This window comes from Engraulis encrasicolus, chromosome 24 (genome assembly GCF_034702125.1).
Source record: "Engraulis encrasicolus isolate BLACKSEA-1 chromosome 24, IST_EnEncr_1.0, whole genome shotgun sequence".
In the NCBI taxonomy this organism is placed as follows: Eukaryota; Metazoa; Chordata; class Actinopteri; order Clupeiformes; family Engraulidae; genus Engraulis; species Engraulis encrasicolus.
Genome location: NC_085880.1, coordinates 6982231 through 7005136, shown reverse-complemented (window position 1 = coordinate 7005136; position 22906 = coordinate 6982231). Strand labels below are relative to the sequence as shown.

The window sequence follows — 22906 nt, the reverse complement described above, 5'->3', positions numbered from 1 at the left end:
GGTAGTGGAGAGCAAGTGAATGAGTGAACGAGAGCTGAGGGCCCCGCTCTGATCCTCCAGCAGATGCTGAGGTGTTAAGGATGAGGGTCAGGGCTGAAGCTAGGGCTGTCACACACACACACACACACACACACACACACACACACACACACACACACACACACACACACACACACACACACACACACTCACTCTCTCTCTCTTTCTCTCTCTCTCTCTCTCTCTCTCTCTCTCTCTCTCTCTGCTCTTTCTGACCATGGGCCAATTTTGATCCTCCAGATATATCATCATCACTATGATATTATGTTTGAATGCACTCACATTGCTCATTTGTATGAGAAGTGGGCAGTCATGGGTGAGCGGTTAGGGCGTCAGACTTGCATCCCAGAGGTTGCCGGTTCGACTCCCGACCCGCCAGGTTGGTGGGGGGAGTAATCAACCAGTCCTCTCCCCCATCCTCCTCCATGCCTGAGGTACCCTGAGCATGGTACCGTCCCACCGCACTGCTCCCTATGGGGCGCCACTGAGGGCTGCCCCCTTGCACGGGTGAGGCATAAGTGCAATTTCGTTGTGTGCAGTGTTCACTTGTGTGCTGTGGAGTGCTGTGTCACAATGACAATGGGAGTTGGAGTTTCCCAATGGGCTTTCACTTTCACTTTTTCGCTTTCACAAGTGTGTTTCTAATAGTAGGTGGAGAATTGATTTGTACATGCCAATGTGAGATCTGCGTGTGAGAGTGTGTAGACCTTGAGAATTTGGATTCTTATTCATCCATGTAACTCATCAATATTTCAATGTGTTTTTTTCTTTCCGTCTCTTATCTCGTATTTTCTTTTCTTCATTGTCATGCTTCAAAGCACGTTGCAGGCAAAGATCGGTGCGTTGCTGTCTGTGAACACAGTTAATATAATTCCATGAGAAGTCTTTCACTGGGATCTAGCACCCTTCATCCCTTCAAGTTTCAACAACAACCTTGAGCCTTAGGCTGTAGTCAGGAAGAAGAAGAAGAAGAAGAAGAAGAAGAAGAAGAAGAAGAAGAAGAAGAAGAAGGGGAGAGAGAGAGAGCGATAATTGCATATCAACACTTAACTATCAGCATATGATAATTATGCTGGAAATAAAAAAGGCGATTGACCTACTCCCACTCCATTCATCTCTTCAAGTCAGCGAAGACACGACACTTACTGTATGTAGGCCTACTGTACATATTCCATATGCTTTTGCATAAATGGAAATTTCATGCAAATTCTGTACTAATTTCCATAGTGCAAAACAGCATAACTATCTTCATCCACCCATGCTCGGAAGCAGATGACTGTAGGCCAAGATGTGCCTCCCTCATGGGTATTACTCTGAATAAAGAGGCAATGAAAATGTGTGTGTGTGTGTGTGTGTGTGTGTGTGTGTGTGCGTGTGCGTGTGTGTGTGTCTCGATCTGTCCATCAGAAGATGTAATAATACAGGGCAGTCATAGGCAGGCGCGGCTCTTGCATTGAGGCGTTGCTAGGCAACCACCTTAGGCCCCATCCAGCTCAGACCAGCTGTAGGGGCCCCCTCTGCAACTTTCACATAGACCTATGGCTAATAGGCCTAATTGGGGCCCTTGGACAGTTATTCACAGATAAATGGTCATTTTCATAAATAATGATTTCTGTATGTTTAAATTGGAAACAAGAACAATACAATAGGCCTACATTACAAAAAAATACAGATTCCGTGCACCCCCTCTCTTTCGCGTTAAAATGGAATATTCCATTCCATTCCATATGTGCGCCAGGGGAGTCCCTGAACATTCAACGACGTCTTAAATAAGGAGGATTACTGCCAAGCGCCACACTCAACAAACTCTTCATGGTCAGTAACATCAAGCGGAGCACAAAAAATATGAAGGCACGAGACGTTTGCAGATAGCGTTTGCTATGTTCTGTGTTGTTAGACTACACACAGCGTCACCACTCAAAAGAAACAAAACAACCATAGACAAAAAACCTGAACACCGGCAATCCCCTGATTTTTTTTTGACAACGCTGTGAGAAGCGCAGGCAAGAAAGCAACTCGTGCATTGAGCGTGGAGTAGTCTAGGTTACTTCGATACTTCAGGCACGCGAGCGCAGGGAGAGTGAAGGCTGTGTTTCTCTTTATATCGTGTGCACGCGCGTCTTAAACGGGTTTGTTCGGGGCGACCGCTTGACAGAGAGCGCGCTTTTTGGTTTATGCAGTAAATGTCTCCTTGATAATTTTTTGGAACTTAGGGAGTCTTTCCACGAAGACAATAGCCTATCTACATGATAACGCAAACGCCTACAAACCGCTGTTCTGTCAGAAAAGAGTGTGCACCTGTCTACTTCCCACAGCGACATTTAAAACTCTCCCATGAAATCCAACATACAACATGAGAAGTGCAGGCAAGATGGCAATTCGCGCATTGATTGAGCGCGGAATTGGCTACTTTGATTGGATTTTCACAGGCACGCGAGCGAGGGGAGCGTGAAGGCTGTGTTTCTGTTTAACCTGACTGCACGTGCGTCTGTTCAGGCAGGCTTGGGTCAGGGCGACCGCTTGACAGAGAGCGCGCTTTTCGATTATTCAGTAAATATCCCCCTGATTAGTTTTTGAAAGTTGGGATGTCTGTAACATCCACGAAGACACCTGAAAACGGCTTAATGCCTGCAAACCGCTGTTCTCTCAGAAAAGAGTGTGCACCTGTCGCCTACTCTGTCTACTTCACACAGCGACATTTAAAAGTCTCCCATGAAATCCAACATCCAACATATGAGAAGTGTAGGCAAGATGACAACTCGCGCATTGAGCGCGGAATTGGCTTCTTCGATTTGATTTCACAGGCACGCGAGCGAGGGGAGCGTGAAGGCTGTGTTTCTGTTTAACCTGACTGCACGCGCGTCTCTTCTCAATGGGTCTGCGTCTGTTCAGGCAGACTTGGGTCAGGGCGACCGTTTGACAGAGAGCACGCTTTTCAGTTTGTTCAGTAAATATCTCCTTGATTAGTTTTTGAAAGTTGGGATGTAACATCCACAAAGACAATATCCACCTAGAAACGCCAAATGCCTGCAAACCGCAGTTCTGTCAGAAAACAGTGTGTCCACCTGTCGCTTATCCTATGCTATAGCCTACTGTCTACTCCCCACAGCAGCATTTAGAAGTCCTCCATGAAATCCCAAACTAAGGTCACTTCAAATAGGTGACAGCAAGCATGCACATATGAAATAACACTTCAGTGAGGGGGGGAAATCACTCTGCTCTCATATTTAGGCTAAGTGAAAATGGGATTACAGAACATTTCACATTTAAGTTTGTAAAATTTTTGCATGAAAAGTTGAGAATCTTCATTGTCTGTCCATAAAGGGTGTAGCCCAAGATTGCCTGTTTTTTTGTTTGTAATTATTTGTTTTATGGAAAATCGTGATTTTAAAAAATCGAAATATACACTTTATGTTTAAAAAAATGTGATATGAAATTGGCTGATGGGCCCCCTAGCTAAATTCGCCTTAGGCCCCCAAATTGCTAAGTCCGCCACTGGTCATAGGTGCGCCTACTGTAGCACCATTTAACATGTTACAATGCATCAATGCTTGCTTAGCAGTGCTGAGTGTCCGCCTACTCTGGCTGCTGTGAAACATCTAATTTGAGGAGCCTGGAGACCTACACGTGGGCGACTTGGTTGAGGTAATGCTCGCGTCAAAGAGAGAGAGAGAGAGAGAGAGAGAGAGAGAGTGTGTGTGTACCATCATTTCATAAACGTGGAAAAATATGCAATTTAAGTTATTCATTTTACTTTACGGAAAGCAGAAAATTCACCAAATTTCGTACAAACACGTACTGTGAGTGCTAAAGCAGGTCATGATACTCTGTATAGGATTTTAACATAGAGGTGTACTCACTTTTGCAGTACCGTAATTTCACAAACATAGAAAAATATGCAATTGAACTCATTTTTATTTATTTTTCTTTTCTGTCACAAACATGGAAAAATATGCAATTGAACTCATTTTTATTTATTTTTCTTTTCTGTCACAAACATGGAAAAATATGCAATTTAACTCATTTTGATTTATTTTTCTTTTCTGTATTCAGCTTACTTTATGCACAATTTGGAAATAACTTCAACATTTCAAAAGGGGTGTATTCATTATTGATGTACACTGTATAATCAGAGAAATTTAGTCAAGTCCAAACCCTCCCTGAACACCTCTCTCAACACTCCACTCTTGCATTCCTTGAATGTGTGTGTGTGTGTATGTGTGTACGTAAGCCTACATTCTCTGTGCCTACATAAAAGCCCCACTAAGAGTTTGTGGAGGAGATAAACAGCTGTTTATGCGTTTGGAGGAGAACAATAAGGCGTGATGAGGGTGCATCTGCCAGATCTGACAAGCCTGCGCTGAATAACATAGTGTGGAGATAGCACTCTGAAGCACCGTCGGCACGCTTGTAAGCATGCAAACACGCAAACGTGTGTCATACACGTGCACACACACACACACACACACACACACACACATGCACACACACACAGAAGTGGCAGTGTTGGGTGCCAATCTGAGTGCCCATCTGATGGCGAATGAATGGAAGCACTCAGCATTCTCCGCTTCTTGGAGTTCTATGCATTGCGTTGCCAAGGTTCGATGTAATCCAGCCCCAGAAGATCGAAAATATCCCTCTCAGTTTTGGCCACCAGAAATGCATCCTGGAAAGAAAAAAAAACACATTTTAACATTGTAATCAAGACAGTAAAGGAAATGTTGGGAGATGGTAAAGTAGGCTACCAACTAGATTTTTTGTAACTGTTTTTTTAATCTACAAGAAAAACATCAAAAATATTATATCTCCCACTCCAACCACACATTTCGGTTACCTACACATCAGATTGCTAATAGCCATACAAAGACCAAAACAACACAAAGCACAAAGAAGAGGAAGAAAAGACCAGTTATTCCTTCACCATTGCTATACGTTTCCTGAAAAATTCAACACCTGCTGCCCAAAGACAAAACCCTGCTAATTGAATTAATTTTAATTTGATTTCATTTTATGTTTTATTTGTATGAGTTTAAAATTGAGATTAAACCAAGTGAAGTTTCTCAAATGTACATCTACATGTCAAGACAATGAGAACATGAAATAGTGGAAATGGTGGTGAAAGGTGGTGGTTGTTTCATTAATTAGGTACAGTAAAACAGAGTTAATAATAATCATACATAATCTTTATGACATGTCACAAGTGCATTTGCAATAATCAAGAATAAGATGCAGAGAGGCAAAGCATACAGTGGAACAGAAATGATATATCTCACTCTCTCATCTTTCACTCCAGGCTCCTATTCTCTCTATCTCTCTCTCTCTCACTCACTCTCTCTCTCTCTCTCTCTCTCTCTCTCTCTCTTTATCTCCCTCTAACTCTCTCTCTCTCTCTCTCTCTCTCTCTCTCTCTCTCTCTCTCTCTCTCTCTCTCTCTCTCTCTCTCTCTCTCTCTCTCACACACACACACACACACACACACACACACACACACACGGACGGACGGACACACACTGTCTGTCTCCAGAGTGCCTCCACTCCCACTGGCTAATCACTAATCATGTCGGTGTCAGTGTGAGTCTGTCATGGCCTGGGCTCTCATGCGTGATGTCGCCGTGTCGCGCCACGTCTCTCATCTCACAGCAGGACACTGATGGCTGTCTGGGTCCCAGCGACACTAAAGTCGGGAACACTGAGGAGCAACTTGCCAAACACAAACTTGCCACACACAAATCCAGACTACACTCACACAAGCTTACACACATACACACACACACACACACACACACATGCGGGCATACACAAACACGGTCACACACAAACACATGCAAACACACACACTCACGTCTACCCACACAAAAGCACACTCACACATTCCCCCACCCAGACAGAGATACAGACAGACAAGCATGCGCCGTGCATGTGTGCACACAAACACACACACACACACACACACACACACACACACACACACACACACACACACACACACACACACACACACACAGATATATACACACACACACACACACACACAGGCCCTCTGCGCCTACGGATGGCGATTATAAATGAAAACAAAACACAGTGTGACCTTGCGGCAGCACTAGGAGGAGACGGCCTTTATGGATGATACCCTTCATATGTCATCACGCACACACACACACACACACATGCACGCACATGCGCACACATACACATACACACACACACACACACTCAACCTTCATATGTCATCACACACACACACACACGCACGGACACACACACACACGCACGGACGCACGCACGCACACACACACACACACACACACACACACACACACACACACACACACACACACACACACACACACACACACACACACACACACACACCACCTTCACATGTCACCACACAGGTCAAAGTCAAATCCACTTTGCCCTCTGGTCATTAAAAAGGAACTCACCAAAGCAGTGAAGTTACAAGGCCAGCTCACTGTCAGGGGCATAAACTTATGATGAATCATTTGGGTCATATGGGACATCGCATCTGAAGTGGTTCACTAACGTTTTCAGCTGGGACCCACTTTTGGGCACAAGAATATTCTCCCGAGCCTCTTCATCCCATATTCCAACCGGCAAACATTTTTTGTTCCTAAATATCGCTAAATTTTAATGTGAAAATCACAGAGGAAAGTAAATGCATTATTAATGCAGTGACCAAGTCGTAATATTACGCACCCTGTGTCCTGATCCAGAAATCTCTCTGCCCCTTGCGCTTGTCCATAGTGGCAAAACGTGCTTGAAGTGTATTTTAGATAACCAAATGAATGCAAAGCACTATCACATGACAGTATATCCATTAAATATCACACTATAGTTAAAACATTAAAGCTATACAACATATTTACATTATATTTACATTATATACATATTCCTGTACTGTAATATTAAATGTTAAATCTACTGTAAGTTCAGTAAAATCAATTAAGTTGAATGTGACATAATGGTGTCAAGCTGCACCTTTGGAGCATTACTTTCTGTAAAGCTTGTAATGCACACAATGTTACCTGCGAATAACGATTATAAAACAATTACCGTAAAACAGCACATTGCAGCATTACACTGCAGGCATGCCTACCACACATTTTATTTGCCATCAAACCATGGTACATGTACATGCTTTCTTTTACATTAAAGAGGAAAGACAGAAATAAGTAATACGTAAATAATACAAAATAAGTAAATAAATAAATACATTGAGAAAGAAAGAAAGAAAGAAAGAAAGAAAGAAAGAAAGAAAGAAAGAAAGAAAGGTGCCACCAAACCCTGTGTCCGACTACCGAGCAGTAGCCTGAGGAGGAAGTCAAAGGTGTTTCCTGTTTGGTTCAAGAGTGCCAAGCTATCAAAGAGAAACACTAGGGCTCCATCAAGCCAGTCGTGTAGTCGACAGATATTTTATTTCCATAACAATCAACGACAAAGAGAGCAGGTAAGGGCGATGGGTGTGTGTGCTGTGGAGGTGTGTGCGCACATGCATGTGTTCGACAGACAGAGCCTGTGATCACAACAAGAGAACACAGTCGCACACAGGCCTTTCTGTTGTGAGTGAAAAAATATATGATATAATGTTAATAATAATTAATAATTTTTTTAAAATGAATAAGGGTGCCAAGTTTTGCATGTAAATCAGGTGTTCCCCTCTATCAACAGCAATTGGTCCCCGTCCAACCACACACACACACACACATACATACATGTGCGCACGCATACACACGCCTGTGTGCACACATTCAGACAGGCACTCACTCCACTCACTCTCTCTCTCTCTCTCTCTCTCTCTCTCTCTCTCTCTCTCTCTCTCTCTCTCTCTCTCTCTCTCTCTCTCTCTCCCATCAACCATGCAGAATAAAGAAAGCAAGCATGGCTCTTGGGACTATCTCTCCACGGACGAGAGCAGCATGGCTTTGATTAGGAGTGCCACTGCTCATCAAGCATCGCTGAGGACCGGCCTGCAGTGAAGGGAGCAAGATGTGAAGAAGCTGTTTTGGAGGACGAGAGGCCAGTCCCGTCACGAAGGCCAGAAGGTAGGCCTATCTGCAAAATGCAGAGTAATATTTTAAATGTACTGGATATAGGATATATGTATTGTTCACATGTATATGTGCAGGGATCAAAATTCCCTTTTTTTCATCACCATCCAAAATGCCTAGTTGACGTTAATCTTATAAGCCAAGCACACACTCACTAACGGGTCAAAGTGACTAGTAAGTTGGTCTTTTCTAGCCTGATTATCATCAACGTCCAAATCTCTAAGAGCACAACAATTAACATTTCCCAAACGGCATGGTTGACCCGCTTGACCATGGTTGACCATGCTTCCCGACACAGTGAAAGGAGTTCCCATATTTTCGGGAACTCAGAAAGTACTTGCATTGCTCTTGACCTGACTAGTTGCAATGCCGAAGGTGTTGTGTCACTAGAAGGGCGTGGCCTGGCTAGGTCTTTTTTACCAGCCAAACTGAAATTTCACCAGCGTTTAGCCAGTTGGCTGGTGTTAATTTAGGGCCCTGTATATGTGTATGTGCATGTGGGCATGTGCACATGTGCGTATGTATGTAAAAAAACAGATAGGTATATTTATTTAGATCATAAGGAAGCCAGTTTCCGAGGCTGAGCTTTAGCGTGCTAAGTAGATGGAGACAATTAACACACAGTATGTAAGTGTTTTTGTTTTTCCGTCTCTGGGTTACCAAGGTTGTTGATTGGTTGGCTGGGTAATTACATATCCATGGCAACACAGAACAGCTTGCTGCGCAAGCGTCATCAGAAGGTCACAGGTGTCCATAACACTACTCCGCTTTACTTTTTTAATTACATATTTTCCGTGACACAGAAGAGCATGCAGGCTACTATGTCAGCCATGCAGAGATGGTTGCAGGTGCCCAATACACTAGTAAGGTACACTTTCTTTTTTTTCTCTTACTCTCTTCTTTCTCACTTCAAGTTCGACCAATTAAGGCAGCCTATGCTACTACGAAACACATTAACAGGGCATAAGATGTTTGCACAGTAACAAATTAACATCATCATCCTTGCTGTCTTGTCCAAAACCCAGACAAATATTCCGAGAAATATTTCAAAGGTTATCGTGACTGATGTACATTTGGGGTTGTATTATAACAGTCATGATGACGTGCAGTTCTAGCTTCAGGTATTTTTCTGTGTCTGATATCCTGCTTTCCTGGTGGGGCGCCAACACATGGGTGTCAACTTGTCTTTGTAGTACTCTTAACAGGGGTGAAGGCAAGAAGAAAGCAATATGTCTAACCTTTCTTTTAGATCACACTGTTGTCTCTTTGATACTTTCCTCCCGCTCACTCCCCCCCCCCCCTCTCTCTCCCTCTTTCTCTTCATACTATGATCATCTTGTCTGTCATATTCCATTTCTGCATCCGATTCTATACAACTATTTTCTCTGATACACTTTCTTGCTCTGCTTTTACCCTCTCTACATTTGCCCAACTTCTTCTTGTGCTGCTGAAGAGCTGTAATCATGGCTGCTGTACATAGCTGCTAGTTTTTCATCACATTTGTACATCCACCCACTTCACAGATAGCTAGTGCAGAGCACAGGGTTGGGTTGGTGGCCTGGGCTGACCTGGCCTGGGCTGTGCTGGGCACGAGGGTGGCAGGGTTGTTGCCTTCCCTTTTTCAGTCTTTCAAAAGGTTGCATAGTGTCAGTAGAAAATCCAGAAGGATTCGTGCACAGAGATCAGAGATCCTGTCGGATTTTTTCTCTGAATGCCAGCAACATAATGATCTGAATTTCCGCAGAAAAAAATACTGGGGGTGAAAAGAATTAGAGAATAGGGCAGCCTCTGCGGTTCATAAACTTCAATTAAATTTGAGTTTTGAAGTGAAATAAAGACAGGCTAAGCATGCATATGAAATCCACATACGTACATGCTGTATTACACATAAATAAGCAGCGATGATTGCAGAGTACTTCCAAGCACATCGATCTTTACGGCTTCTTCAAAGTGACTTCACAGACGGATGAGATGCAGTGAGAGAAACAAGCGCAATGAAAAAAATCTACAAAACAAGCCTACAACAGCAAAACAACAGTACTGAAAATGTGTTGCCATTTTCTCTTTTTTTTCAGCATTTCTAGCATAACAACACCCCCAGATTTAAAAAAAAAAAAGAAAAAAAAAAAGATTATGTATGGCAAGCTGCGAGGTCTCCCAAGAAAAAAATGAACCACAGCAATTGCCTGAACTACAGTGCAGCAGGGGAATCACGCAATCAGTGGCGCATTCAGAGTCCCTGCGCATCCGGTGTATTAAAATCCCTTTGTGTGGCGTGCGGCACTCCAGAGAATCCAATTTGCTAGCAGGTGGAAACTTTAGATAATAATCTCGCTCTCTTGTCAGCCAGGTGCTGCGTAAACTGCTTTTCAAGCGGCGCTGGACTGGGTTATTTTTAGTTATGTTAAGTTACGGTATGTTTTGAATCGAATCAACCACCAATTGGTCACTTTAAAGACCAAAGAAAAGACTTGTTGTTGTGGTCATATCTGTGCGTGTGTGTGCGTGTGCGTGTGTGTGTGTGTGTGTGTGTGTGTGTGTGTGTGTGAGTGTATGATTGCTTCTGGTCCCTGTTTTCTTGTTGAACAGCAATAGAAGTGCAACATGCAGCAGGGATCTCTGTCTTTTCTGAAGTCCAATGAATCAGATTGTTCAGGAAATGATAAGAGGCTGCTGCCTAAAGTAAGTCTGAGACTTCCAACAATAATATTGTACCGTACCCTGTATGTGCTGTCAAACACACAAACAATGAAAGAGTGCTAGTGAGCGGGCTGTCAGGCATACAGTAGTGTGTGTGTGTGTGTGCTGATGTGCTTCTGTGAGTGGACAGAAGAGTGTAAATGAGTTGTGTTTGTGTGTGTGTGTGTGTCGTGTGTGTGTGTGTGTGTGTGTGTGTGTGTGTGTGTGTGTGTGTGTGTGTGTGTGTGTGTGTGTGTGTGTGTGTGTGTGTGTGTGTGTGTGTGTGTGTGTGTGTGTGTGATCATTGGTGATATTGTTGAGTGCCGTGTGATTTGCCGCACTTGTCGGTGAACTTTGGAGCATCTCAACATCTGCTTCCGCGCTGTTTCTCGTCTCTCTCAACACCACAGCAACACTAAGCTGTATGAGCTTACCCCCCCCCCATGCTCACAACCCATCCCACATGACATATCAAACACACGCACGCACGCACGCACGCACGCACGCACGCACGCACACACCCATACACACACACACACACACACACACACACACACACACACACACACACACACACACACACACACACACACACACACACACACACACACACACACACACACACACACTCACACACACACAAACACAGACAGTGCAACAAACCGTTTGGCAGATCTGTTCAATGTTACATGAAAGCATTCAAATAGGAAAGATAATGCACACGCTTATTGTAACGAAGGGGAAGTGGACAAAAGCTGACAAACAGGCATCGTTCAGAGGATAGATGGTAGAGCCCAGTCAACTTCTATAAGGCTGTAAGTGTTCATACTAGAAGGTTTTTAATAAAAGCACCCCAACAGAGTGGATTTTTAAATGGTAGGAAGCCATCACAATGCTTTTCCCTTCCTTGAGAAAATCACGGAGGGTTGTTAAAATCCCCATGACTGACAACCACTAGCTATGGAGCACAAGCAGGCTAAATGGCAGCTTCCACGGCGCTAGCTAACTTTTAATAGCGTCAAATAGCAGCAAACATTGTTATTCACCATGACAAGGATGAAAGAATTATTCCTTGTTTTTGTGTTGGAAGCCAACAAGAATAGCAACCAACTTCATTGTTTGTTTATGGCATTAAGTTGACTGGGGTAAGTTTATTTATCTTTTCTTGTAGAAATTTGCTCGTATCATGTACTGGTCCGCTGTCAGAAAAAAAAAACCCTGACATTGCGTCTTCATTCTCAGAGTGTAGACTTTTTCTCTACCTAAAAAACACCCGCAGCAGGTGGGGAAAAAACACAGACTGCTGTGTGCTTAAAAGCACACAGGATTTTTTTGGTTTGTTCAGGGTTCAAAATAACCCTGCACTGACGTAATATAATGTGAAAACGAGTCATATTACAGTAAAACCGCATTTCCACCTGCATCGGATGTGTAGACGATAATGAAGGTCCTAAGATTCTAATTCTAAAATTCTATTTCTATTTTTTGAAAATCTGGCAGTTGGCCTGGGTGTTCTGTGCCTTCTTTAATTGGCCACACGTGTGCAGCTTCTGACTGCTAGATTGGAGGAGATAAATGTGGCATCATCAGCCTGAAGAAAGTCAAATCGCTGTATAATAGCAGAAGCTGGTTCACCATTTCAGAGCCATATCATCTCTAATGGAAAGGAAATCAGTGACACGAACTCGACAGCCCGACTGGGAGCTGCTTTTATATCTTACCAGTGCTGCACTCCCTCACTCTCACTCTTTTTCTCTCTCCCTCTCTCCATCAACCATGGTCAAAAGAATGGGCATGAAAGAGAAGCATTTTGTTCCAAGTTCCAAGACTTTTTCAGCTGACATGAATCTGGCTGGAATGATCGGCTGCCTCCACTCCTCCACAGATCGTGCTGAGACTGCCTGACGTCTGTTCAAGGCCTTGGGCTCCTTTTAACTCTCATGTCAGCCTGTGTGTGTGTGTGTGTGTGTGTGTGTGTGTGTGTGTGTGTGTGTGTGTGTGTGTGTGTGTGTGTGTGTGTGTGAGTGACAAGGCAACACTATTTTTTTGCTCTCTTTATCTCTCTCTCTCTCTCTCTCTCTCTCTCTCTCTCTCTCTCTCTCTCTCTCTGTGTCTAAATGGCAGAACTCTTGAATAGTCTTTCCCTAGCCCATATTACATCAGGTTTTAGCCTACTGTATACCTGGACAGTCCATTAAGAGAGATCCATTTTAACCATATATTCTGGCATAATAGTGTCCTTGAACAGAAGGAAAGTGCTGTGAAGTTTTACATCATCCCAGAGATTTTACATAATCTACAATTAATGTACATGATTTTAGCTCTGACTGAGGAGTTTTCTTTAAAAAAAAATAAAAAAAAAATGGACATTACATTACATTAGACTTAACTGATACTTATAGCCACCCCGACTCAGTTATTTACAGGGTATTGATTACAGTTCGTGGAGCAATGTGGGGTTAGGTGCCTTGCTCAAGGGCACTTCAGCCATGAATGGAGTTGTAGGTAAGGGTGGGATTCAAACCCGCAACCTTCTGATCCTATGACACAATAGGCCATGGCTGCCTCCTGTCCACTGTTGAATAGTGAATATTTTACATCTAATGGGATTCAGTGAGATAGTGGGTAGTCATGCATGAAAACAAGTTAACATTGGATGATTGGAGAGGTAAGGTATAAGAACAGTCAGAAATTCCGATCCAAAACAACAAAAACATTTCAGCCAGAAATACGTTCTCCCTGAGAATGAACAAGTCAGTGAAATGAAGCTTCAAGCTGTTTTGGCTAGCTATTTGCACATCGACCCCTTTGTGTTCGGATTCATTGCTATCAGGTACACGCTGAGTGGTGAAGTGGGGGAAGAGAGGGGAGAGAGAGAGAGAGAGAGAGAGAGAGAGAGAGAGAGAGAGAGAGAGAGAGAGAGAGAGAGAAAGAAAGAGTAAGATGAGCAGCACCACGCGTTCATTCAGTTCTGGGGTCAGGCTCGGCCAACGGGCAAACACAGACACAGATCTGACAAACGGTTTATTGCACTCTCTCCAACTTCTGTGTGTGTGTGTGTGTATGTGCCTGCGTGCGTGTGCGTGTGTGTTGTTGGCCGTGCGTTTGTGGTAGCTGGGAAACAAGTTGTTATTAGGGGGCGGTGGGGGTGACGAATGAAAGGGGCGTTTGATCAGCCCCCAAGTTCTTGTGTCTTTATTGCCACCCAGGTGGAGGAAAAGGGCTGACAGAGGCAGGAAAGTCGATTGCGAGTCGATTACAGCTTCAGACATCCTTTGGCCTCAAAAGGCATCCCACAAACGCACAAAGACACACAACTACACACACACGCACATACGCACACACACGCGCGCGCGCGCACACGCACACGCACACGCACACACACACACACACACACACACACACACACACACACACACACACACACACACACACACAGTGAGACCAACACTGTAAACATACAGTGAGCGGGAAATAGAGAGAGAGAGAGAGAGAGAGAGACAGAGACAGAGACAGAGACAGAGGAGGGAGCAGGTTGAAGACAAATATAGAAATAGAAAAATACAGTTACCCACATAGAGAAGGACACAATTACAGCAATTGCAGCGGGGCCCATAAAGCACTCTATCCACTGGCTAACCACATCTAACCTAGCGATTCTCAGCGGCAACCCACCAGGGGTAGCAGGGGGGCGTTGGGAAGCCTTTAGGGGGGCGTTGAGAAGGATATAGCTGAAAGAGGGTGGTGCTCAGATGACATTGGGGGGATTAGTCAAAAAAATGTAAGTACTGAGGGGGGTGTTGGTAAGCTTATGATGAGGTCACACGCTGACACGCACATGGATACATGCGCGCACACACAATCACACACACACACACACACACACCCTATTGGAGGACAAAAAAGCCCCATTGGAAGTAATGTTCTACAACAAGACTTCATTAATCAATGGAAGCCAATGGTTAAAATTATGCTGCCTCCTTTCCCTTTCCATTGGCTATGCTGCCTTCTCTACAGTTGCCTGTTTTCTTTGTAGGAGGAGGAGAGAGAGAGAGAGAGAGAGAGAGAGAGAGAGAGAGAGAGAGAGAGAGAGAGAGAGAGAGAGAGAGAGAGAAATCAGCTACCCTGCCCACTGGCTGAGAGGAGGTAGAGACCAGAAAGAGTTCTCTCTAATGGCAACGATAAATGGACGTTTCCGCGCTCCACTGGAGCTGTAAATAATTAATTGGTTTGTTTCAGTGCGGAAGTTAGTTTTGCATGACCAAATCACTTCCTGACTCCAGACACTTGGCTGGATGCTGGCTCATCAGCTGATGGTGCTGCTGATGGTTTAGTGTCATGCCAGGCCATGCGGCATATGAGCATGTGAGATTTGTTTTGGCTCTTGTCTGTCTGTGGATGAATCAACACTTTTTGAAACTCAGGGAAAACACGATTCAAAAGGAAAATGTCTGGTAGTGCAGAAGAGCAGCTGTGATTTGTGGAATGTATAGTTTGGTTTGTGCCAGTGTAGCATCTCTCTCTCTCTCTCTCTCTCTCTCTCTCTCTCTCTCTCTCTCTCTCTCTCTCTCTCTCTCTCTCTCTCTCTCTCTCTCGTAAAGGGTGCTCAGATGAGTTGAGAAGAGAAATCCAAGCCTGAAGGTCACACATAGTAGGCCATCTGAGAGTAACTATTGGCATCAGTGTACCTGTCTGAAGCCATCCCCTAATGTTCCCCTTGATGCTAAATTTAATTTGACTGGTTTAGTGTGCTGACACACATTCATATCATCGGTGAGAACAAAACATCTGTTCAGATTTAGTTCTGACTGTGGTTATGCTTACTATGTTGCAACTTACCATTTGCATACTGTACAACTATATTGTCTGTTACTTTTTCTCATTAAAAATATAATATTTTGCCACCACTTTGAAATATATTAATCTACTTTAAAAAAAAAAACATTTTTCTTGAATAACTTACAAGGTCTAATATGAATCAAACCTTCCACAACGTATGCTCAGAGAGAGTAGAGATATACTTAAAGAATCTCTGGTATGGTCCCTCCTGATAATGCGGATGGTTATTATGATGTCACAATGACCAAAGTTCCATTGCTGTAATCTTGGCCATGAGAACTCAAAAGACACTCATTCTACACAGCAGCAAAGTGATAGAGGTAAGTTACTTAACCAGGTAAACCAGGTCATGTACCTATTATGAAGTAATTTCGTCAAAATCTGTTTGGACAGACTGTCCATGTATAGGTTGAACAGGGCATAGAAGCTCCCCTTATCTTACTCCATTGCCTACCTGCATATTGTTTAGTGTATCAGTTAACCAGAATACATATGGTGCATCTAGGTACACCCCTAATCATGAGTTTAGTGAAGAGCTTATGTTGGTTTTTTATTGAGCTAAAAAAATGGGGCAAATCCAACAACCTAGTCAGAAGTTATGGAATATGAACTTACCTCTATCTCTTGTCTGCTCCTGTTTAGAATGAATGTCTTTGGGGTTCTCATGGCCAAGACAAGATTAAAGCAATAGAATTTTGGTTAGGCTCTATTGTGACATCATAATAACCATCTGCATTGAAAATCTTCACCATTCATAAATAAGTAGCTTGACTAGTTTCCAAATTCTGCCATCTTGAATTCAGCCATCTTGAAAGTGTTGACCTCCAAAATCTAACTAGGTCATGAACCTTCCCTAGAGAATTAACACACCAAATCTGGGACAAATCCATCCATCCGTTCAGGGGCTCCACTAAATACGTTTGGCCCCATGAAAGATTCAAATGTTGGGCCCCCAAAATGACAAATTATGTGATCAGCATCCTTCCACTGTCAGTGCTGTCGGACACTTAGAATCTGTAACACCCCCCACATAATAAAAAAATGCAAATGATTTGATTAACAGCCGTACTTACTGCCTAATACTAAAATACGCTTTGGGACACTCCAGACATTCGACTACGTATGTGTTGCATTCATCTTATTTCCTTCTTGACTAAAATTTCCCTTATTATTACCTTCGCCAAAAGGTTATGTTTTGACCGCTGTGTATTTATTTATTTATTTATTTGTGAATATGTTTGTTACCTTCGCCAGAAGGTTATGTTTTGCCCGCCGTGTATTTATTTGTGAATATGTCTGTTTGTTTGTTTGTTTGTACTTCGTCTAACTCAGTCAAAACTGAGCCGATTTTTATGAAATTTAGTGGGATGATTGGTCATGACCCAAGGAACAATCGATTACTTTTTGGGAGTGATTGGGTCAAAGGTCAAAGGTCCAGGTCAAGGTCACGAAAAGGTCAAAAGCGTAAATTGAGCCGATTTTTATGAAATTTAGTAGGATGATTGGTCATGACCCAAGGAACAATCAATTACTTTTTGGGAGTGATTGGGTCAAAGGTCAAGGTCAAGGTCACGAAAAGGTCAAAACGTAAATTGAGCCGATTTTTATGACATTTAGTGGGATGATTGGTCATGACCCAAGGAACAACCGATTACTTTTTGGGAGTGATTGGGTCAAAGGTCAAGGTCAAGGTCACGAAAAGGTCAAAAACGTTTTTCTTTGCCAAGCACTATATGCCAGAAGAACGTGTGCATGCTGAATTGAATAAGAGGTCAAGACTGGGCCAAAAATGTAATAATACGATATTCCGGTCCGATTCAAATGAAACTAACACCAAAATTTGAAGAATGTTATGCCCCACACTTTGAAGATGGCCAGAAAAAAATAAGAGGCGTAGGCGAAGGTTTGCGCTCTACCGAGTGCCCATTCTAGTTTGTTTGTTTGTTTGTTTGTTTGTACTTCGTATAACTCAGACAGAACTGAGCCGATTTTTATGAAATTTAGTGGGATGATTGGTCATGACCCAAGGAACAATCGATTAGTTTTTGGGAGTGATTGGGTCAAAGGTCAAGGTAAAGGTCAAAAACGTAAATTGAGCCGATTTTTATGAAATTTAGTGGGATGATTGGTCATGACCCAAGGAACAATCGATTACTTTTTGGGAGTGATTGGGTCAAAGGTCAAAGGTCAAGGTCACGAAAAGGTCAAAAACGTAAATTCAGCCGATTTTTATGAAATTTACTGGGATGATTGGTCATGACCCAAGGAACAATCGATTACTTTTTGGGAGTGATTGGGTCAAAGGTCAAGGTCAAGGTCACGAAAAGGTCAAAAATGATATTCTTTGCCAAGCACTATATGCCAGAACAACGTGTGCATGCGGAATTGAATAAGAGGTCAAGACTGGGCCAAAAATGTAATATTACGATATTCCGGTCCGATTTCAATGAAACTAACACCAACATTTGGAGAATGTTATGCCCCACACTCTGAAGATGGCCAGAAAAAAATAAGTGGCGTAGGCGAAGGTTTGCGCTCTAGCGAGTGCCCATTCTAGTTGTTTTATGATTTGCCCTTTTCCCCATATGGTTATATAAACACAAAGCTTACATACTGCGAGTCCACTTTTCAGCTCAGCTAGTAATGGGCTTTATTCCTTGGGTGCCGGTATTGATTAAATGTGTGCATTCACTGTATTGTAAGCAACTTCACATAAGTGGGTTCGACTAAAATAGCGAAATTACAAAATCCTCTGAGATGACTGTTATACTTAGCCATTATATTCACAGCCACAGAGCTGAGCAATGAGGTGATTTGTCTGTAACAAAATGATCCACCCACACCCAACACACCATAGAGAGAGAGAGAGAGAGAGAGAGAGAGAGAGCATGTGTGATTGATGATTAGAACGTTCCTGGGTGTACTATAAAGATATACCCATGAAAGGAGTTTAAGATGCCTGCTACCTAGACAGCAAAGCCCCGGGCTGAGTTGGAGTCTCTCTCTCTCTCTCTCTCTCTCTCTCTCTCTCTCTCTCTCTCTCTCTCTCTCTCTCCCAGTGCCATCACCACAATCAGTGTGTCAACTAATGCCGGCTGACAAGCAGACGGGGCCTGTGAGGGCAACCACTGGCCTCCTCTCATCAATAATAAAGCAACGTAGATTTCCCTCCCTCACGCCTCTCCCACACCCCTTCCTCCTCTTATTTTCCCCCTCCTTCTTTTCCAGTCCTCTTCCTCTCTCTCACTCAGCTTCACTCTCCTTCCTTCACTCCTCTACTATCCCTCCCTCTTTTCCTTCTGTATGTATCTCTGTACATTCCATTATCCAAACTCCCATCCACCCTTGTGCGTGAAGCCTCATGATAATGTCACAATACGCATGTTAATTTCCTCATTTACATTTGGGATGTTGAATGGGGAAATGTAAACCCCACCCCCCGCCAATTTTGTTGTGCCTAGGCTGACAGTTTTTGTTTTCTCCAGACGTGTGGCATCAGCGAAGCGCGAGTCCACAAGTGCAAGACGAGGATGGGAGTTTGGCTAATGAACTATACCCTATCCTATCTCTCTCTCCCCTTTTCTCCAACCTCCACTGTCATGTCCCTCCTACATTGCCAAATTTGAAGAGTTCAGATGCAAACCCCCCTAAGTGCCATTTCAGAAAATAATCTTAACCCTGTGAGACCTGAACCATGAAAGCAATGAGAGAAAATTCTATTTTTTTGGAATTTGCTTCAATATTGGTCCCTTATAAGAAATGTAAAAAAAAAAAAAATCAAAATTTTGTTAAGGTCACTGAGATATTTAATGCATCATATATGATGCATCAGGCTTTAATGGATCAAGATTTCAGGATTTCATGACCATTCAAAAATGACTTTTAATGCATTTACAACTTTTTTTTCATTTAAAAAAGTTGTCAGACAATTTAATTTGAGGATTATCTTTAAATATTTAGTGAGATCCTGCCATTTTTTAAAGCCTATCCTTGTTTTAGCAGGACCATATTTTACATTTCCCACAGCCTGGTTGGGTAATTTTTTAAAATCTATGTAAAAACATAGCTGATCGACTGCTTAACAACCTATTTATGAGTGTAATATAGATCATTATTCATTTTTGATGTGGAATTTGAATATATGGGTCCATTACTACAATTGGACCATTTCTCCATTCACTTCAATGCATTTTTTACGAGATCATAATTTCAACATTTTGCATTACATTTTCAAAATTGCAAGTAAAACCTGTTTCTTAAGGCAATATCTTCGTCTTGAAGTAAAACAACTTGTGTGTTTTGTTAAATGATCGTCGTGGTATGCTTTGTAAGTTTCCCTATGGCAAAATGCGTTGATGGCTGACTTCCTGCCACCGCCGGATGGTGCTTATTTGTTTCATCAGTTTTAGCACGATCTCTCTGCAACACGGTGTAAAAATATAAACTCTTCCTAGATTAATTGCACAAAGCAAGTGTTCAAATGAAAGGATGTAGAGTTATATTTCGGAAATTTGTACACAAACCCTTTGCAATTTGACGATATCTCAGTGTCGGTCAGGGAAACCGCTTCTACCCCATTTTTGCGTTTTTCGCCGAGCTGTGATCAACTTGTTGTTGACCGCTGCTCTCTTGTGGCGGTTTCCGTGTACTGCAGGACGTTTGGAAATGACACGCAGGATGTTTTTGAGATCTATTTTTTTGTGTGTCAGCGGGGAGAGGGCTTTGAATTTGATGAATCAAATATAATGCGTCCGGTGCGATAGGGCTAATTCATTTCTATTTAATACAAAGCTATCAAAATTGCATATTTTTTAAGTGTATTTATGTAATATAACTATTTATATGTATTATCAAGTACATGAATGTAAACCAAACCAACAATGTGGTTCTCTAAAAATATAGAAGTGCAGGTCTTCAGAAATGGAGTTTGGGGGTTTTGCATCTGAACTCTTCATTTTCAGTGGCTATTCTGTTCTCAGACTCCTTAGTCTCCTTCTTTCCCTCCCTAGAGTACTCCTCTCTCCCCTCTCACCCCCTTCTCTCCTATCCCCACCCTCCTCTCCTGCATCCCTCTCTCCTCACTCCTTCATAAAGGATGTGTAATTACCTCCGCCAGGAGGTTATGTGATCGCCCGAATTTGTGTGTCTGTTCGTCACGCTGCTATTACATGGCCTGCCACAGTGTGTGTTCGTCACACTGCTATCACATGGCCTGCCACAGGGTGCGCAAGGACCACTGAGGAGCCCTGAGCAGCACCACTTACTAACTGGTGTACCTTCACGCAGCCACCTTCACGCAGCCACAACGGGGCAGAGCATTGAAGTGAAATGCATTACCGCAGTCAAAATCGCTAACAAAAAGCAGCCTTAGCTACAGCCTCGCATATCGTTTAAGTTCACAATGCTGTCACAAAACATTCATATAAAATGAAGCTCAAAGAAAGGCGCGCGCGAATTGCGTTAGTCCACGGTGATTTGCTGCTTCCCCAATCCCCACGCACTGAAGCCATCAGCACTACAAACATTCCATAGACTATACTAGACTTCGTAACGAATGAACGCTGGAGATGCGGTGAACAGTGATTTTCAATACGAAATAGAGAGCAGGCCCGGGTGCCGATCAACTGCCCACATCGCCAAGACCAGCTCGCAATAACCCTCATGAACGGATTCCCATAGGCTATTCACAGGTAGGAGGAACTTCAACAAGTGTAGTGTCGGGGTAGGCAATGATTCCGCTAGCTGCGACCAGTCGAGTCGACATGTCTCTCGCTAAGCAATTGCGTTTGTACCCCAACGACGTTGGTGTCACGATATTGAAACAGCTAGAAATGATAGATTGGATTTACATCTCAAAAGTTTGTTTAGCCTTACGAAATAGCCAACAATAACTGACACTCCACAACCATCCATGCACTGCCACTGGATAAGGGGATTCTTGCACATTTCATTCTGATTCAATAATTAAGTGAACGGCTCAAAGTAGTATGGGCCGCTGCACTACTGTAGAATATGTAGGCCTACTACGGGTGTTGGCCAATGAAAATTGTGCTTTTTAATTTTTATTTTGTTTTAGATGGTAGCCTAATGAAAGGCATGCTGCCAATCATCAACAATGTGACTAATATGTAGCAATGAGATTCAAGGCTTAAGTGCATTTGCAAATCACAGAAGGCATAGGCTAGCATGAACAATCACTTTGCCAATAAAACAATCAAAGGTGAACTAAACAGACCACAGCTAGAGGACATGGAAATGATAAAAGAGACAGATAGAACTATAATTTGGTTACGACTTGACGGTTCAATTACCTGAACACAAATGCTATGTAGCCTATAGGCCTAAATGCATGAAACCACATCATGACTACACCTATGTCCAAAACGAACTGCACTTCCTTGGCGGAGGTCTGCGTTCTCTGAATGCATTTCTAGTTTACGTATGGAATATATAAATTGGAACATACGTACATAAATATCAATAGGCTTCCCTCACTGCCTTTTCTTCACTCCTGTCACTCTATTTCATTGTTCTCCTTCCTCCCTCATTTCCTCCTTTATCATCTCTTACTTCCCTTCAATTTCCTCCATTTTCTTCTCTCCGTCTCACCCTCTCCCCACTCTCGTCCACAGTCTCACTCATGTTCAATCTTTACATGTCATCCCTTCTACCTCACTTTTCATTTTTCTTCCTATCCCTCCCATGTCTTCTTCTCCTCCTCTTTCCTCTTCTCCTCTTCCATCCCTTTTGACATTGTTTTTTTATTAGGATCCCAAATAGACATATCAGCTATCCTGGGGTCCACAACTCCTATCAGCTACTCTTCCTGGGGTCCCTTTCTCACTCAATCTTCTATCGCTGCATCTTTCCTTCATCCTCCTTTATTTCTTCTCCTCTCATCTGGCCCTCAGTCTTCCATCTATTCACATCCTTCCTTAGCATTCATTCTCCTCCTCTACCATTTCTCCACTCCTCTCTCCCTCAGTCTTCAATCTTTTATCTAATCTCTGTCACACTCTTGTTCTCTCATCTCTGCCCTTTTGCTTTTCTCTGTGTTCTTTTTTCTGCTTCATAATAATGGGCTTGCAAATTGCAGGTGTTAGAGCAAAGGGACAATAGCTCGGCAAAATTCTCCCTCTTCCTCCTTCTCGACTATGCTCTGTCACATACTCTCTCTCTCTCTCTCTCTCTCTCTCTCTCTCTCTCTCTCTCTCTCTCTCTCTCTCTCTCTCTCTCTCTCTCAGTGACACAAACAGAGGGGGAAGCGATGGTATGATAGA

The 22906-nt window shown here is 43.0% G+C and overlaps 1 protein-coding gene across 1 annotated transcript in view; it reads right to left on the bottom strand.

Moving 5' to 3' along the window:
* Positions 1-3936: 3936 nt before the first annotated feature.
* Positions 3937-22906, bottom strand: part of LOC134441441 (DNA nucleotidylexotransferase-like) — a 202133-nt gene continuing 183163 nt past the window's right edge. Inside the window, exon 11 of the mRNA XM_063191754.1 lies at positions 3937-4705. Within this exon, the coding sequence (XP_063047824.1) occupies positions 4619-4705 (87 nt within the window). The 3' untranslated portion in view covers positions 3937-4618. The remainder of the gene's footprint in view (positions 4706-22906) is intronic.